This window comes from Lissotriton vulgaris, chromosome 5 (genome assembly GCF_964263255.1).
Source record: "Lissotriton vulgaris chromosome 5, aLisVul1.2, whole genome shotgun sequence".
In the NCBI taxonomy this organism is placed as follows: domain Eukaryota; kingdom Metazoa; phylum Chordata; class Amphibia; order Caudata; family Salamandridae; genus Lissotriton; species Lissotriton vulgaris.
The window spans coordinates 1,063,766,890-1,063,787,020 of NC_141693.1; the positions used below are offsets into that span (position 1 = coordinate 1,063,766,890).

The 20,131-nt window shown below is 43.1% G+C and overlaps 1 protein-coding gene across 2 annotated transcripts in view; it reads left to right on the top strand.

Moving 5' to 3' along the window:
- SLK (STE20 like kinase) overlaps positions 1-20,131 on the top strand; it is a 377,115-nt gene that overhangs the window by 225,242 nt on the left and 131,742 nt on the right. For both annotated transcript variants that reach the window (XM_086922732.1, XM_086922733.1), the window contains exon 12: positions 12,650-12,829. In XM_086922732.1, coding sequence (XP_086778858.1) covers positions 12,650-12,829 — 180 coding nt within the window. The remainder of the gene's footprint in view (positions 1-12,649; positions 12,830-20,131) is intronic.

The following is a 20,131-nucleotide window of genomic DNA, read 5'->3' on the forward strand; positions in this document are numbered from 1 at the left end:
CCTCCCTAGGATTGACAAAAAATACAAGGCGCCAGAAGACACCCCTGCCTGCATCTCAATTCACCCTAGACCAGACTCAGTCATATCTCGGGTGGTGCAGTGGAAATTTCGGACTCCCTCTGCCCCGATAACAGCTCCTCCTGATAAGGATTGTAGGCGCCTTGACAACATCGGCAAACGCTTTACCACCATGGCAGGCGCAACAGTTCAAGCTACAAATTGTTTAATAATTTTAGGTAGATATAATTGACAATTATGGTCTGACATTTCACCTTATATAGAGTATCTCCCTGATGATAAAAAGATAGAAGCAAAAAAGATTCTCATGGAGGGAAGAAGAGCTGCTTCTGAAGTCATTGATATCTCTATGGATATAGCTTCTCTGGGATTTCGTCAGCTTGCAGGAGCAGCTACCCTTAGACGCCAAGGATGGATGAAATTCACTAACTTTAGCCCTGAAGTTCAAACCAAGATTTTGGACATGCCATTTGATGGCGATTTATTGTTTGGTGAACACATCGATGAGGCATTGCAAGAAATCAAAACGAACACCGATATTGCTAGGGCGTTGGGTACCTTGCAGTATAGAAAAACTCCTTTTCGAGGTGCATGGGGCAGAGGCTCATACACCTTTTGTGGAGGTTACCAGAAGTACCAGCAACAAGGTGGCCAAGGTCGTTACGTATACCAGCAACAACAATCCTATAGAAGTCCCCCGGCGGCCGCTTATAGGCAACAAGGATATGAAACGTCAACCTCAGGACAGAGATTCTGCCAGAAAACAGTGACAATCTCATTGCACCTGCACCAGATATGCCACAAGTATGCGAAATCTCGAGGCTTTCCCAATATCTCGAAAATTGGAGAAAAATCACCACAGACAAGTGGGTATTGGATTTAATAAGATTTGGTCACACACTGGAATTGACCAAATGTCGTCCTCATCCACCTGTGAAGAAAAACCCATCGCATCTTGCTCTACTCAGAAAGGAGGTGAAAGCTATGTTGTCGAAGGGAGCTTTTTTCTGATAAATTAAAAATCTGGGGGTTGGAGGCCAATCTTGGATTTGAGAATGCTAAACAAATATCTTCAGAAAAAATCCTTTAGCATGGTAACACTCCAGGAACTCCTCCACCTTCTAGATCATGCGGACTTCATGACAACATTAGATCTTCGGGATGCATATTTCCACATCCCGATTCATCCCAAACATCGAAAGCTCTGAAGATGTGCTGTGGCAGGTGCACATTTCCAATTCAAGGTTCTCCCATTTGGCCTACGCTCAGCCCCGAGAGTCTTCACAAAATTTCTAGCTCCGGTAGCAGCTCATCTCAGGCTGCAAAGCATCCAATTATTCCCATATCTGGACGACTGGCTGACAAAGGCTCCATCCTTTCGTCAGGCTTCTCACGCAACAGCAAAAAGCCTGCACGTTTTTCACTCTCTACGCCTCTCCCTAAACGTCCAGAAGTCAATCCTCTATCCTTCGCAAGTAATTTCATTTTTGGGAGCAAAACTGGACACTCTTCAAAACAAAGCATACTTGTCCGAAGAAAGAATAACTCTCCTTGTCTCTCTGGCATCAGACCTCCTAAAAAGAAAGTTTGCTTCAGTGAGACTAATCAAATCTTTTCTGGGGATCTTGTCATCAGCAATTCTGCTAGTGCATAGCGGCTGAAGATGAGACCAATTCAGGAGGAGCTGGACAATCAGTGGCTCCAGATCTCGGGTTCGTTCGAAGACCTAGTCAAAGCAACTCCAGTTATGAAAGAAACTTTAACTTGGTGGAGGTGTTCCAAAAATGTCTCAGTAGGGCTCAGTTTTCAGCCTCCAATTCCGGACTTCATACTCACTTCGGATGCCGACCTAGAAGGTTGGGGTGCCCATCTTCAGGATCTCAGCATAAGAGGAAGATGGTCTACAGCAATGGCAAAGATGCACAACTTTTTAGAACTTCGAGCCATTTTCCTGGCTCTGCAGTCTTTTCTGCCAAGATTCAAGGGTTCTACAGTTCTTATCAGAACCGACAACACCACTTGCATGCGCTATTTAAACAAGCAAGGGGGTACCAGATCTCACATTCTGTCCCAAGAAGCTCAAAACATCTGGAAATGGCTTCTCTTGCATAATATTGCAATCAAGGTGGAACATCTTCCTATAGTCCAGAACACCTTGGCAGACAATCTCTGCAGGACAACAAAATCCTGCCACGAATGGGAACTGAATCAAATGATTCTGGAGAATGTCTTTCAGAAGTTAGGCAAGCGAAGCTGGATCTCTTTGCCTCCAAAAACAATCAGAAGTGCCTATTCTTCGTGAGTTGGGAACCGGAGAAGGGCTCCTGGGGAAATGCCTTCATGATGAGGTGGACGGGAATTTTTGCTTACGCGTTCCCTCTGTTTCCCCTGATCCCGAGACTTCTGCGCAATCAAAAGGGAACCATGCTGTATGATTCTAATTGCACCGAAATGGTCACGTCAGCACTGGTTCACAGAACTTCTCCTTCTCTCCAAGTGCAAGCCATTCCGTCTTCCAATACTACCAAATCTGTTGTCCATGAGCGAAGGCCAGATTCTCCATCCTTCACCAGCTCAACTGCAGCTCCATGCTTGGTTTCTGGATTCACAGACTTTAAGGATATAGACTTACCTCAAAATTGCAGAGATATTTTGAATAGAGCAAGAGCCCCTTCTATATTACGGACCTATGCCTTAAAATGGAAGAGATTTTATTACTGGTGCAGCAACAACAACTTACATCCCCTGGATTGTTCTCCTGGTAAGGTTCTGCCTTATCTATTGTCATTATCTAAGTCTGGTCTCATGTTTGCTTCTGTTAAATTGCACCTGCCCGCGATTTCTACATACAGACGATCTTCAGGAGCGGCATCACTTTGTTCCAATCGTCTCATTAAGCAGTTCCTGAAGAGCCTTTTCAGATCTTTCCCACCTATTAGAGCTCCTCCTCCGGAATGGAGATTGAATCTGGTGCTACAACAACTGATGAAACATCCATATGAACCTATTCATAAAGCAGATTTAAAATCTCTCATGGAAGACAGCTCTTCTCTTGGCACTCACTTCTTCCAGACGAGTGAGTGAAATACAAGCGTTCACTATAAGACAACCATATTTGAAATTTGCCAAGGATTAATGTTCTTTTAAGAACTAATCCCACGTTCATACCTAAGGTTCCAACTTCATGTCATCTCAATGAACCTGTGGTATTGCGGACTTTCCTTCCTAATCCGTCTTCCTCGCCAAAAAAGTCTTTACATACTTTGGATGTCAAAAGATGCTTGAAGTTCTACATATCTCGAACTGTGTCCATCAGAAAATCTGACCAGTTATTTCTTTCTTATGGTGGTAATAAGCCAGGATCAGCAGTGTCAAAAGCTACTATCTCAAGGTGGATTGCATTCACTATTCAATTCTGTCATTCCAAGGCTGGCCATCCGTTGTCAAATAAGCCTAAAGCTCATTCTACCAGGGCAGTGTCCTCATCAACTGCACTGTTTGCTGGTGTGTCTTTGGATAAGATTTGCCGTGCTGCAACCTGGAAAAGTGTGCCCACTTTCGCTCTGCATTATTGCCTGGATATGGCAACAGAGGCTGAGTCAGCAGTTTGACAAGCAGTACTTCGAAACCTTTTTAGATAAGATAAAGATTAGATAAAGTAAGCCTTGTGATGGGAATATATTGTTTCTGCTATTGTACAACTTTTTATTAATCTTAACCAAAAGTTGCATATATGTATGGCTTGTTATTTCAGTACAGATATGCCTGCTTGATGCTAGCTACTCTGATTCTAAGCATGTGACTCTATGAAAGATACCCCAATAATGGATAAGAAAACGAGTTACTTACCTGTAACTTCAGTTATCCAGTATTGGTATCTTTCATAGATTCACATGTGACCCCCCCTCCTCCCCGGAGAGGCTTACCTTATCATTATGGCATACGTACTGTCACTTGTGCTACGAAAATCTGAGCGTTTGCCTCTCTGTGGGGAAGGTTCTAAGAGGGTGCTGCTGCCTGATTGGTTGGTTTCCAAGTTTGGTTCTTTTTACAAAAGGACTAAGATAGGCTATTGTAGTGACTCACTATCTATTGTAGCCTATAATGTGATGTTATTATGACTGTAATGTATATGTTTTATTGTACCGCGAGACTCCCACCTCGTCGGCGGGGATGATTCTAAGCATGTGAATCCATGAAAGATACCAATACTGGATAACTGAAGCTACAGGTAAGTAACTCGTTTTTTTCTTCTCTACAACTCTTCAGAATGTCTGAAAGAAAAGCTCTGTTCAAACCCTGCAGGACCTGTGACAAGAAGACGGACCATGTTGATGACCAACATAAGGACTGCATTTATTGCCATTATCCTATGCATGAGGCAAAGGATTACAAGCTCTGCCGTACTTTCCCTACCAAGACTCTTAGGGATAAAGAGGCAAGACCGCTTTTGTGGCTCAAATCCTCTTTGGCTGAGGAGGATTACCTAGTCTCAACTTCTAGCAAAAGAGCTAGATCCCTTGACAGCTCTTCAAGTGAGGGAGGAAAACACCATAAATCTTCCCATGATGTTTCTGACCCTTCACAGAGGTCACCTAAGATTTCCTCTGGGTCAACGCTGTCTCCACCCTCTACATCGGCCAAGGAGTCTAAGAAGACCTCTACTTCAAAAACCGTGAGTAAAAGCCATGTCATATCTGGCACTTTGACTCCATCGTCGATGATTTCTGTGACTTCTTCTGCCCCATCGTCGACAGCTACTGTCTCGACGACGGCCATTACATCACTTATTCTGTCTACCAGAATCTCAATCACGACTAAAAAGCCAGTTTTTGAAGAATAGTCGACGAGGAAATCATCATCAAAGTCCCAGTCGATGACCACGTTGATGTAGAGTTCATCGACGACGGTACCGTCAACAAAGCCTCCACCTTTGACGAAGATATCATCGACGTCTGACCCGTCAACGATGTCACCGTCTACCACTGTTCCGTCGACGATCCCTTCGACGAAGAGCCCGTCGACGACGGATTTACCAATTCAATCTTATGTATTGACGGTTATAGTTTTACCTTCGCAGTCAACGCCCATATTGTCTGGACTTTACCAACTCAAGACTTTCAAAGGCATCAGGATTACAGTAAGATTTCTCCACTTCTGCCTTCACACCTTTTAGAAACTTATGTTGAGGATGATGACTATGAGAACGATGAAGGACCATTTGGCACAGCTCATCATCCTTCTGAGCTTAACATCAAGTGTCCGGATGACGACGACGAGTACCAGGAACAATATTACCAGGAAGAGGTTATGGTTCCACACCATAGATTTCATCGAAAGGAGTCACACCAGAGGAAAATGAGTCACCTCCCTCCAACGCTCATACAGGATCTCCAGGCCATGCTGGCGGGTTACCTTCAAAGGGTTCCCCCACAACAGGCTGTCCCAGAAAATCCACCCCCACCAGCGGTGGTTCTCAGTCTGAGGTTTCTGTTACTCCGGCTCATCCTTCAGCTCCTTCTGAACAGGTGCAGCATGACACTACCTCCTTTGAAGATGAGGTTGAAGAGGGCGAATTACCTGAAAATACTCATATTACGGATTCCTGGGACGAATTTATCATACCAATGCCTTCTCCACCTCTTCCTTCTGATTCTCCCCCCGAGGACATCAGGGGCTTTCTTAATTTAATGCAGCAGGCGGCAGCTAGATGCCAACTGCCTGTTACGGTCGAACAAACCGAGTGTTTCTTACATGATTTTAAGTAAGAGTCCAGGAAAATCACACAAGCTGTACCAATCATAGACTATATCTGGAATGAGGGGGTTATGATCATGAAGACGCCTGCATCTATTCCGGCAGTGCTTCCTCGCATAGAGAAAAAATACAGTGCCCCTGCTAACAGGCCATCTTGTCTGATTGGTCATCCACAACCAGATTCTGTAATTTCGCAAGCCGCCCAACAGCGATCTAAAAATCCAGCAACGCCTATCACCACACTCCCTGACAAGGAAGGACCTCGTCTGGACCTCATAGGCAAAAAATTCTCTACCATGGCATCGGCCTCTATTAGAGCTGCTAACTCTCTAGCGATAATTAGCCGTTATGACCGTCAAATGTGGTCAGATATGGTGGGTCTCATTGAGCTCATTCCTGAAGACCGTAGACAGGAAGCCAGGTAAATTATGTTGGAAGGAGAACGTGCCGCATCTGAAACTATAGATTGTGCACTGGACATTGTGAACACCAACTTCCGTCAACTCGCTGGGGATGCAGTGCGTAGACGCCAGGGATGGCTTAAGGCCACTACTTTCAGACCTGAGGTACAAATAAAGATTCTAGACATGGCCTATGACAGGGAGCCTTTGTTTGGTAAACAACTTGATGAGGCCCTCCTAGCTTTCAAAACTGACACGAATACCGCTATATCGTTAGGCGCCCTTCAATACAGGCGTGGATCTTTCAGAGGCGCAAGAGGACGTGGTTTTACATCAAGAGGAGGATACCAAAACCAACAAAACAGGCAGTATCAATCTCAGTATAGACAGCCTTACAACCAGTCATCATACCGCCAATCCTCTATGGCTAGTTTCTTCCGTCAAGGTGGTCGAAAGAGATCACAGAATCAAAGTTGAGACATTAGCAGGAAACAGTGTTCTCTACAGGGTGCCAACCAAATTACCCTCCATACCTGTGAGCACGAAGATTTCAGCTTTTGTTCACAAGTGGCAGGAAATTACTTCAGACCGATGGGTTCTGGACCTAGTAACCAACTGCCATACCCTGGAATTTATCAAACAGCCACCTACTATTCCGCTCAGGGGTCCCCCTCCGCTTCACTTATTATTCAAAGAAGCCTTAACGATGCTCCTAAAGAATGCAATAGATGAAAGGTTCCATCATCTCAAAAAAGAACAGGTTTCTTTTCTAGTTTCCTCCTGATCAAAAAGAAGTCCGGGAAATGGCGACCGATTCTAGACCTCCACAAGCTCAACAAATTCCTAAAAAAGCAAAGTTTCCGGATGGTCACGCTTTCCGAGATTTTAAGCTGTTTAAACAAAGGAGATTTTTTGGCTTTTCTGGCTCTGGATATGGAAGATGCGTATTTCCACATCCCTATCCACCCCAAATATCGCAAATATCTTCGCTTCACAGTGGCTGGCGCCCACTATCAGTTCAAAGTGCTTCCGTTTGGGCTGAAATCAGCACCAAGAATCCTCACGAAGTGCTTGGCACCAGTGGCGGCAGCATTGAGATCTCGAGGAATCCAAGTGTTCCCTTATCTCGACGATTGGTTGCTCAAAGGTCCTTCGGAACACAAAGCCAAGGTTGCCACAACAGCATGTATCCATCTATTTGCTTCTCTGGGGCTGACTCTCGACCAGAGCAAATCTCAGTTGCATCCACTCTAAGTCATTCCTTTTCTAGGAACAATGCTAGACACGGTCCAGTGCAAGGCATTCTTGTCATACGACCGCTAAATTAGTCTAAAAAAATTAGCAGCTATAATTTCAAGAAGGTTCGTTTCTGTCCGGATGTTTGCTTCATTCCTGGGGATGTTCACTTCTGCAATAAATCTTATATCCTTGACACGGCTTAAAATGAGACCTCTTCAGGAGGAGCTACTCCTTCAGTGACAACAAGCCATGGGTTCACTCGACGATTCCATCAGGGTCACGCCGCGCATGATAGATTCTCTGCATTGGTGGTCACAATCAGCGAATCTAGCCAAAGATCTCACATTCCTACAAACCATTCCTGACTTTGTTTTAACGACCAATGCCTCCATGAAGGGATGGGGAGGTCATCTGCAAGATTTCCAGATTCAAGGGAAACGGTCTCAAACACACACAATGCTGCATATGAACAGACTGGAGCTCCACGCCATCTTTCTGTCTCTGCAAGCTTTCCTCCCAAGGATTGCGGGTTCCTCAGTGCTGGTCCGTACGTACAATACGACCAGCATGTATTACATCAACAAGCAAGGAGGAACAAAATCAGCTACGCCCGCGCAGGAGGCTCAGGAATTGTGGGAGTGCCACATTCCACAAGGTAACCCTGAGAACTGTGCACGTCAGGTCTCCACAACACTCTGGCGGACACGCTGAGCAGGTCTCAATCGGACGGTTATGAGTGGGAGCTGGAGCAGGCGAACAGAGCATTCCAGGCTTGGGGCAAACCAACACTGGATCTATTCGCAATGAGGGAGAACAAAAAATGCAAATACTATGCTAGCATGTTCCCTCAACAGGGCTCAAGGGGGAATGCCCTGTCCATGCGATGGTCAGGGATTTGTGAATACGCTTTCCCCCCAATACCAATGATACCGAAAGTGCTCTGCAAGATGAAGCTGGAAGGTTGCCGTCTAATTCTGATTGCACCCTGTTGGCCAAGGCAGTATTGGTTCCAGGAACTGCTGTTATTGTCTCAAGACAAGCCCATTCGCCTTCTTCCGACACCTACGATGTTGTTGAGGGACAGAGACCAAGTGGTTCATCCGGACCAAAAGTCCCTACACTTGCATGCATGGCTCCTGATTTCTTGGAGTTCAAGGACCTCAACATTTCACAAGACTGTCGTGAAATTTTGGCCAAATCTCGTGCCCAGTGCACAATCAAGACTTATCGCCTGAAATGGAAGCGATTTTGCTGTTGCTGCGAGGTGAATAATATTCACCCAGTTCAAGCTCCTGCAGAACAAATTCTCCCTTATTTGCTTTCTCTAGCCAAGTCTCGGCTTACCTCTTCATCGGTCAAGGTCCATCTTGCTGCACTTTCCAGATTCAGAAAATGCGCAAACTTTCCTTTTCTCTGTTAATCTTCACTTGTCAAACAATTCAAGTCAAAGTCAAGTCAAAATTTTTTGCTTTATTCAGTTAAAAATTTTAAAGCCGTAAAAGCATACACAATAAGTTCTTTTTCACTGTTAATCACATCACTGGGTCCTAATTACACGACAAAGTATTTTACAATATAAATTGGTGAGTACATATATACAATAAAAAGGTTTGTCACCTAACGGAGAGTTAATAATTTTTCAAATTCAAAAATCCAAAATATTTTTGACATACAATTATATAAAAACTATCTAATAAACTATGTGCAAGAAATGCAAAGGGGGGTAATTATGGTAGCGACATTTTCTTTCGACATCTCACAGCGCCTGTGATGTAGCTTGCCACCCCGAAACATATCACAGCAGATCCTAACAATTGCAAATAAACCAGGGCCGGTCTGGCCTGTTCAAAATTACACCCTCTTAATAGTGGGAGAATAAATTTCTTGCGCTGCTGTACATAAAATGTACAGAAAAAGATCATATGAAGGGCATTTTGTTCCGATTTGTTGTCACACGGACACGGCCCCAACATCCCACTTTTAGCAAATCCCCTGGGGAAAGATAAAAGCCAAGGCAGCATACCATGTTTAAACCTTAGCAGGACAAACAGGTGGAATGGCTTATTTATATATGTCCAGTACGGCTGGATCTCACTCCCTGTGCTTAACATACCAATTTTCTGACCGAAGGTTTAGCCAATTCCTCCTCTTCCCTCTGAACCTTCAACCTGTTTAAATACTGGGATTTTACTGCCTTAATCATAATTTTACTTAGGGCCCTAGGGTTTGTGAACAAGTCAGGGCTACCCATTAAGTCTGTTTGCATTTTGATATATCGAATCCATGGTATCGCCAAGGCCTTGTCTAGGGACAGGCAATCCAGGATAATTAGTTGTTTTAGGTTCGGCGCTTGCTGTGCCCAGATCCTTAGCCACCCTAGTAACGGCGCTACAGCAATCTGGTCAGAGATATAACCAGCCCCCAAATCTTCATGTACATTAAAAGATGCTGCGGACTGAGGGAGCGATAGGACTTTCCTAAGGAAAACATTTTCTGCCATTTGGATCTCGCTTGAGTTAGTATAGCCCCACACCTCACTCCCATACAACACCATGGGCAAACACTTAGCGTTATAAATTTTCATAATGGCCGGTAATGGCTTGCAGCCTAAACGTTTAGCAAAGCCCAACAGAGCCCCTGTTGCCCTCGCTAATGTGTTTTTTTTCATCGCACGCTGCGTGACCCATGATCTTCGATCATCAAAAACTATACCCAAGTATGGGAAGGTGGGTACTTTACTAAGCTCCATCCCCTTGCAGACAAACGAAACCCCTTTCGCCCGTCTGCTGCCTAGCGACAGTGTGTGATTTTTTTTCAATTATTTTTTAAATCCAGGGAATCCATAAAATTAATAAAGCAGTCTAACAGGGATTGTAAACTTCGTGCAGTCCTGGCTACTAGTACAGCATCATCGTCATATAGTAATGCAGGTATATTTTTTTGACCAACTCTGGGGATTTCCTTACATGATAAAATCAAGTCTTCACCCAACTTGTTTATATAGAATGTAAATAACAGAGGAGCAAGGATACACCCTTGCCTTACCCCTCGCTTTACCGGCCATGCATCTGTCAAGCTCCCATCCTTATTGTAGCGAACTGCTGCGCTGGTATCTTTATGCATATCGGCTAGAAAAGATATCAGTACAGGGTCTAGTCCTATATCAGATGGGGCACTCCAGAGTTTGACGATTTACAAGGTCGAAAGCAGTGGACAAATCCATAAAAGCTAGATGTATATCCCCCTGCTTTGCGACCATGTACTTCCCTATCAGAAGATGTAAATTGAGGCACTGCCCAGCAGTACCTCTTCCCTTTCTAAACCCGTACTGTAGGTCTGAAATGACTGCATTCACTTCCAACCAGTCTGTCAGCTGTTCCAAGACTACTTTCCCCATTATTTTGGCAGCTGAGTCCAAAAGAGAGATTGGCCGATAACACGCCGGATCCTCTCTTGAGCCCTTTTTAAATATTGGGACAATGACTGCTTTTTCCCAGGACACTGGGGGACCCACTATGGTAGCTGCATTAAAAACGAAAGTTAAAACCTTTGCCCATAAATGCGAGTCTGCTCTGTAGAGGTCTGCCGGACCCCGTCCGGGCCAGGAGCTTTCCCATGTCCAGTGGACTCAATGGCCTTCAGCACTTCCTCCTCTGAAAAAACTATCTTCCCTAACTGGGTGACCTCACATTGATACACGGAAGATAAATTGTTTATTCCAGCATAGAGGCCGCCATAATGCTCCACCCACTTGTCTGGGGGGATAAGGCAGTCCTGATTTAAATTTTCTGTCTCATTGAACAAAGGGCTATTAATTACTTTCCAAAATTGAGTGCTACTTTTCAGTACACTCATTTTGGTCAGTTCCTCCCATGCCATGTCTTTCAACTCTTTCTTCCTTTAATCTCCTTTTTATAGGCCCTTCTTGCTTCCGCAACCTTCTGTGCATCCTTGTCAGGCTCTTTAAGCACCTCTATAAGTACCGCATGGGAGTCGCTACAGGTTTGGTTAAACCAGTTTTTCAATTTCTTGGGCCTTGTTTTACTTTTCCTGGTCAAATTAACTGCTACCTGTGCTGTAATGCCATTAAAAACTAACAAAATCTCCATGGGGTCTGAATTACCTCCTAAGCAGGTCGTCAGATCCACAGTATTACTGCTATACAGGTTTTCCAGAAAGTCACTAGGAGTCCGTGAACAAGGTAGTTAAAGCTACCTAAACGCGCTGGTTTAAGTCTGTGCAAATAAATGGATTTAAGAATAAATTAACATTCAGGACTACAAGTGGCTGGCGTTAGGGCTCAATTGTCTTTTTTGGAGACCTTGTATGGAATATATATATATATGTATATACCTATATATTAATATTTATGTATTCATGTTTTATTTCAGCAATGTATTTGAAAAAAACTTTTGATTTCTTAAAGGCTTAGTTATTTTAAAATTTCTCAACTATTGTGGATGCAATTTGGGAGTTTGTGAACACTTGTCTCCCACCATCCGAAAATGACAGTACATTAGGTATACTGATTGCTACTCTGATTCAGGAATGTGAATCTATGAAAGATACCCCAATACTGGATAAGAAAATAAGTTACTTACCTGCAACGGCAGTTATCCAGTTTTGGTATCTTTCATAGATTCACATGCACCCACCCTCCTCCCCGGCGAGTCAGTTCTCTATGATTTGGGATACTTCCCACTTGAGCTAAGAAAATCTGAGGAGAACTGCCTCTGCTGAGTTTTCTAGAGGGTGCTGGTAGCTGATTGGTTGAAGCTGACTTTTGGTTCTTTTTACTATAAGGATGTAGATAGGCTACTAAGATTTAGGCCTTAGGCTTTTTTCTTTTTAGCCTACTACTATTATTTACTTATGTAATTGCCGTGGGACTTCTGCCTCGGCGACGGGGAATGATTCAGGCATGTGCATAGTGAAAGATTCCAATACTGTTTAACTGTAGTACAGGTAAGTAACTTGTTTTCATTCTAAATAGGGCATCCACTTGTTCTTTGTGGATGTCCTGCATACCCAATCCCTACATAACACCACATCCTTTTTATTATATTTAACTTCAAGATCCCAGATTGGTGGAGGAGGTTTTGAGGATTTAGACGTCACACCTTTGGACACTATCTGCAGTTCCTCAGGCCCTGGCAGCTTTTACCACATCAGAGCTTCAGTATGGCTATCTCATGCAATGTAAGGAGTATAATTATGTTTGATCTTCTTTTTAGGGAAAAAAAAAACAATCGGACCAAGAAATTGAGAACCTTGAAAAGCAGCAGAAGCAAACAATAGAGCGTGTTGAACAGGAGCACACAACACGCCTACGTGATGAGGCAAAGCGCATCAAATCTGAACAAGAGAAAGAATTATCCAAATTTCAGAATATGTTGAAAAATCGAAAGAAAGAGGTAGGATCGTATGTTTTCTAGTGCACATTTGATTTTTTTTTTTTTATTCAAGATTTATTAGGTATTAAGTCCATTGGTTATATTTACAGCAATATAGTAATTCATTTTTGTGCCATTTGGTAGATGAACAGTTAAAAGTGGTAACATTTGATTCAAGAGAGGCCTTAGTTTATTTATTTTGCATAACTCTACACGCTTTCTTTCTACTGAACTTGTGTACTTTGAGTGGTGGTGCACAGTAGATGGTGACGTTCACTTGAACAATCCAGTCTCTAATCTAGGTCTGCCGACACGAAGGAAGTGAGGGTTACTCAACAAGACATATACCCTGTAATCTTACTAAATATATATTAATGGATGCCTTGTTCATTCGCAAAGGAGAGACCCCAAAATGTCTTTCCATCTGTTTAATGGCTCGTTCTTTTTCTCAGATTACTTGATTGCCATGCAGACCAAATCATGTCTGATCATGCTAATCTTTGATTAGAGAGTGGTATTTGTAATTGTACCTGTAGCCAAGTGAACATTACCAAAAAATTGGAAAAGAAAATGAAGGGGGGTTCCACAGCTGTTGCATCCATTCCAACATCTATCCTTGGTATAAGCATCCCAATAATGAAATTTGTTTGGTAACTGGCAACTTACCAGTGTTTCCTTCTTTGAGGTAACTTACATAGTGTTCCATGTTCTAGTGTGTATTTGTCTATACCCTGGCACCCTATTTGCCAGGGTGTGGACCAGCTCCCTTTCCATCAAGCTCTTACCTGGTGATCTCCCACAGCCCTCCGCATATATCAGAGCCAAGGCCCTTGCCACTCCCCTTCAAAATCAGGCAATTGTTGGTGTTAATGGGGATGAGAATGAGGACAAGCCATCGTGTTTAGCAAGCTAGTACCACCTCCCTAAAGTGGTTATTATTCTTGTCTACCCATCGGACCTTCCATATGTGAATGCAAGTGATCACCTGGTCAATAAACTACCACTGTTTTTCAGATTCAACCTGTTCCAACTGCAGAAAGAAAAAGAAGTGAGGTAGTAGTGTTCGATATTAAGTAACCCAAGTACCCAAAGTTTCAGTGGTCTGGTCAACTTGTGCCCATCAATCCTGAGTGCTTCCTGGCCAATATAAACACAGCTTTTGTGCATTATAGTTGTGTAACTATGGAGAGCTGGAGAAAAATAATCGGCATAAGGAATATTATCTTCGAAAGTACAGTCATTTTGACTGCTACTAAGCTGCCCAACCACGATAGCCCTCCCATGTCCCAAGATTGCAATCTTTGCTACTATTGTGTATGAGCGGGGTGCGGTTAGCCTCTGATAGATGATCTAGGGAAAACCCAAGTAACCAACATGTTGTTTAGCCCAACTAAAGGGCAAGTGGTCCTTCAAATCATTCAACTATATAGCGCAGTTCAGTGCTTGGGATTTCTGGAAGTTTACCTTAATCCCAGAGAGTTCTAGTTACTTTCCTAATTATTACAACAGCAGAGAACTAGAGAAAACCAGATTAGTGAGCATCATCATGATGGTGTCTGCGTATATTGTCACTTTTCGAATGTCTTGACCAATGTTAATTCCTTGGTTCTCTTTATCTTTGGATCTTTGCCACCAACAACACTATTGGTAGAGCAAAATATAGAGTTGTGGGAACATGGGGCAACCCTCCCTCGATTTGCATCTGTTTGCAAAAGCTCTAGATGTTACCTATTTAATCTTGACCCAAACATATTAGTTACTGTACCCACGGCTCACCCACTCAATGAGCCTGGGGCCTGATGCAGATTTACTCAGTGTGTAGTCCAGAAAGCACCAGTTGTCCCATTTGAATGTCTTTTATACAGCTAGAGGAAGCAGAATTCTGTTCTTCCAGGTCCTATGGATGTTATTTATCATTTGCATAAACCTTTTTGGTGTTGTCTCACAGTTTCAGCCAAACTGGTCCAGGTCCAACAAGACTGGCATGAGCAGATCCAGTCTTGTTACCAGAACACCTGTGAAGATTTTTACATCAATGTTCGATATGCAGATCGGACATTATATGCTGTACTGGCTCATACTGTTACCGCACCCTCGAACATAGATTGTGCTGTAAGACCATGTGCTATGAATGAGTCTAATCAGTTTCTGGAGTTGCAAAACTTTTAGTTGGAATGATGGTAAGAAACTGTCAAACTTGGGGATCTCCTGCTGTGCAGTTTTGATATTTTTAAATGCAGGAGCTGTTTCCTCTGGTCAATGTCCTGTTCTAGGCTTTCTGTTTGCTCGCTTATGAGAATGTGAACCTCTACTCCCTCCAAATAGTACTCTACAAAGGAGAAAGCCAGATCCTCTGCTCAGGTCTGCATAGTAGGTGGCAAAGATGTCTGTAATGCCTGGATCACAATATTCGAGTGTTCAGGTTTTGTTTCTGTTGGTAGTTATGATGTTCCTTGCATATTTTGCTCAAAGGTTGTTATTTCACCTTGTCTACATCTAAACCTTTGACCTGGGATCGAGGTGAATTTTCTTCAAATCTTGTTGCCCTTTCTCTTGTGTATACCCTCTGATTTTTGTAGCTGGAACTCTAGTTGAGTCCTTCTGCTTTGAGCGATCCCCAATGAGTGTTTACACTCACCTTCCTGTTGTAATTTTTTGCCAGAACCATTTGTGAATCATGGAGTACACTGTTCCTCAGTCTCTGTTGCCACTTACTACTACTTGGCAAAAGCTGAATCTCAATAGGTATTGGAACATTGCCAGGTAGGTCTATACATCCATCTATGACGTCGTCTCTTCCCGCTTGAGAGTGGAGGTGACTACGAAGTGGTGCAGACTTTCACTGGTGTGATGAGCATTAGAAAAGAAAATATAATATGCAGCCTCAGAGGGTTGGTCTCTTCAGGTGACTATGAGCCCCGTCTGAGTCACCCAGTCATGTACTGCTGCATTGACTGCACCAAAGTTATCAGCCCGCAACAAGCACCTGTCCTTCATCCCATCCATTACGGTCTTAAGTTTTCGCGATCTATGTTCCACCCCTGCTTTGCAGTTATTTCTAGCATGAGGAACTCTTGTTTGCCATTTTTCTTGTTTCTATTAGCGTCCTTCTTGATGTTTTCCAGTTCTCATTTCATATGCGAATATAAGACAGCGTCATTGCCTAGAGTCTCTTGAACAATGATTCCATGTATTGACTGTTGATCGGGGTTTTTTGAGATTTGCTCTCTGGTAAGAGATTGGGCGCATCTGGTGATTTCCATTGTCTACTTTTATGGCTTGTCTTGCTTCAGCAATATAGATCTGGTCAGCATTTCTTTTATGGAGTGTCCTTTATTATCCTTTGATGCTGCAATATTGAGCTCACCAGTGGGGCTCATAGGTCCATCCTAAGAGGTGAGTCTCTGCTGGGAAAGGATATGCAGTCACCTCCAGGTCTTGCAGAGGATGATTCTCAAACTTGGATTTCGCTGTTTTTGTAATTAGTGATACAGGGGTAGGAGAGGACATACAGTAGAATTGTGGCGCTCTTCAGTACTGCTTTTGAGGAACTGGATGTATGACACAAGTACATGCTGATGGTTCTAAGTAACTGTTGCCTACTTCTCCACGTATTTCTTGGTCTCTACCCACATTAGTTCTTATGACGGCTCTCCATTGTGGACGTTTGCCATGCCCTTCTATTTTCGAGGCTGTGTGGTTGGCCCTTGGTTTGGCATCTGAGTGCAGTCACTCTCCTCCAGTGTTTCACACTCACTCCTTGTCACAGTAAAGCCTAGAGTCGTCTCCTCCAAACTATCTAGTGCTTCAGCCGCAACCTAGTGCCCTCTGTGTAGGGCCTTCACTGCTTTCCCAAGAGAATTTGGTATTCGCATTGCCACTTTCTGACTCTCACTGGCCTTTGTGCTCCCCACCATCATGTCTGTGAAGGGGTGAAGCAAGACGTGTGCTGATCTACTTCTCCCTCTGGCGTCTCCTTCTGTTGCCTAGAGGTTTTGTCTGTTTTCTGAAACCAGGTGCGCCCCACAGGAGCTAGACCTTAGAGTTTTGATGACCCTTAATGTTTTCTTGTTCCTCCTCACCTCTACGTGTCTTAACCTCTGATGTAATAGTTTGCTATGTTTCTCTCATATAGTTGGCATGTCTTTGTTGCCAAGGCTCATTTCACTCCTGTCTAAATGGGGACATCCATTGTCAGAAGCTTGCCCCAGCGACACAGAGTTCATTAGCATCAATAGGCCATGTCACAGTCTGATTGCATCTGTGTAAAATAGAGAGCTCACAACAATGCGAGTGATCCTCTCCGCCGAGGGCTTGGTGACCCGATTATTGACTGTTTATCACAGGGCTAATTTAGAGACATCATGACGGATAAATACACCCTACTCCTCCACCATCTTGACTGCCTATTTAATATTTTTAAGCCCTGCTAAAAGCTCATGTAGTATGACCTCACATATTTGCCCTTGATCTTGGATAGCTGTTCTCTGTAACTCGTTAATGTGGTTTCTCTGTCATGGCATGGATGGAAGCCAAGGTGGACGTCACAAAGCAAATTGTTGGTCTACTGTGGGAGATTATTAAAGCAGTTCCATCTGTGTTCAATATCTTACCACTTCACAGAAAGCTAGAAACCGGTCCCCACTTAGAAAGTATTTCATGTTTGGCACTTGGGTTTTAGAGTAGGTTGATGGAATTCTATCACTTATCTGATGTTGCTACTTTCTATATGGTTCATCGCCTTCATAGTGTAACATTGCATTTGCGACAGAGCTAAAGCAACATTGATGGTGACCTAAGCATGTGTCAGCCAAAGATCCCCCTATTGTGGCTGTTTGAACCTAACCGCTGACTTGCGCTTGCTTGGAGCACTAGCTTCACCCTCTAAAAAAATATGCTTATTTTTTTTAGAAGGTCCTTACATTTTCTTGTATATCTACAAAGCAGTCTGGTCTCACCACTATGCCTTGCATTGGTTGAAAATGAGGCACACACAAGTTTTCTTTAAGGTACCTCTTTCATTTCATTCCACTGAATGCATTAGGCTTGCATAAATCCACATTTTCTTTTTGCATGTTAGAAAAATGGAAACTTTGCCTTATTTGTGAATGTATATGAATCCGTACATCGCATTTATGAATTAGTTTAACATGACCGTTTCCAGAAAATGTTGTGTACCGCAAGCTGTTCAGGTCACAGGCAATTTACATGTATGTATCTATATATCTTGAAAATAATTGTTTGCCGTTATTAAAGATGCCCAAAAAAGCTCAGTTGACCTCAGAGAGAGAAATTGATTACATAATGTGTAGTATCAATTCAAATTTCATTGAGATGAGGCCCAATTGTAAGTTATGCTATCCTTGTTAACGTGTTATACGAATGATTGATTGAGTATGGTAGTTACAGCCATTTTCCCTGAAGAATAGCACAAAGGTAATTCTGAGAAGCTTACAGTGGTGTACCCCTTGCTCTCCTTGTTGAATAGGGGTCCAGTACTGCTGTACAGCAACACAATGTAAATTCCTGAATGTGTTAGTGTGTGTGTATTGGTGTGTGTGTGTGTATTGGTGTGTGTGTGTGTATTGGTGTGTGTGTGTATTGGTGTGTGTGTGTGTATTGGTGTGTGTGTGTATTGGGGTGTGTGTGTGTGTTGGTGTGTGTGTGTTGGTGTGTGTGTGTTGGTGTGTGTGTGTGTGTGTTGGTGTGTGTGTGTTGGTGTGTGTGTGTGTTGGTGTGTGTGTGTGTGTTGGTGTGTGTGTGTTGGTGTGTTGGCGTGTGTGTGTTGGTGTGTGTGTGTTGGTGTGTGTGTGTTGGTGTGTGTGTGTTGGTGTGTGTGTGTTGGTGTGTGTGTGTTGGTGTGCGTGTTGGTGTGTGTGTGTTGGTGTGCGTGTGTTGGTGTGCGTGTGTTGGTGTGCGTGTTGGTGTGTGTTTGTGTGTGTGTGTTTGTGTTTGTGTGTGTGTTTTTAGTGTGGTTTGGGTGGGGATACGAAGGTGAAGAAATGTAGCCATACAATCTACCTTCTTAATTGTTCAACTATCTGTTTTGCCTTGTATTAATTCATTGTTTTCTGTATTTTTGAGTCTCCCACTTTTGCTGGTGGTTGGGTCTTTATGGTGGTTGTGCTGCTATATAAGAAATTGCATTTGCTAACAATGTAAACACAAGTCTGGTAATTTGAAGGGTTTAACTGATGGGCCAAAGATATTAGTTTCTTAGTTGTACAATCTCTCTCACAATCTCTCTCTTGGGATTAGCCTTTAGTTGCCTACAAGTTAATGTTATGGTTCAGACTTTAACCACAGATGGTTAAAGAAGTTCAAATAAGGCTAGATATCTAATATTGATTTTACAATTATTTAATTTCCTTCAGTTATTACATTCCTTAGTTCGTTAAGTACACGTTTAGTACATCCAACATCTGTCCTCTTAAAGGTGGCAATTCCACACAATTACAGCATTCATAACATAGTTATTGAAAGAAACCCACATCATCTAATAGAAATCCTTGTTTCGGCCCCTTCATTGAATTCCAAAACCCCACTCATTTTTAATAAAGTATTCAGAATATGTTTTTATTAAAATGTCCTGGACATGGTAGCGGCCAAAAGTGTCAGCAGCATATGAACTTCCAGGCAAGTGACGCTTGGAAATCAGTCTGCACTGCCTGAGAGTGTCCTTAGCAAGTATCAGGGGCACCATCTGTTTCCTGTTAAAGGAGGTGGCATAGTCGCTTGACTGTGAAACACCTGCATATCTTCCATTCTCATGACTGACATGAGGGCTTGCTAACAAGTTGGCAATTACCCTTTTCTAGACATCAAGCCATATTATCACCTGAGCTCACTCTTTACAGATTATGGTGCCAACCACTCTCTCTCCACACTTTTTCTAGAGTTCCAGAAAGATAGTCTCTTATGTGTGTTTCTACTGGTATGTATAGCTCCTGTTTTCTTCCAGTTGCATTCTTGCAAGTGGATTCTAACCCAGAAACAGCTGAAGTATTTCATCAAAGGCAATAGTATTCAGCTACTCTTTAACTGTTATACCAGAATTAAAAATATCCCACCAAATAGACCACATGAAACTGCAGCATGGGAGTTTAGGTGAACCATCGTAATGCTCTTAGACATAGTCTCAGGTCCCACCCAGCACAATAATCCAAGACCTTCAAAACACAGTTATGTGAGTTGTGGTGGCTTTAAATATATTAGCCATCTTCTCCCTCGTGTTTGAGATACCTCCACTGGCACAAAGTTTAGTTCAAAATACATATGCAGGAAAACTCAAAACCACATTGAGAGGTCCGCACTGCGGTGTGC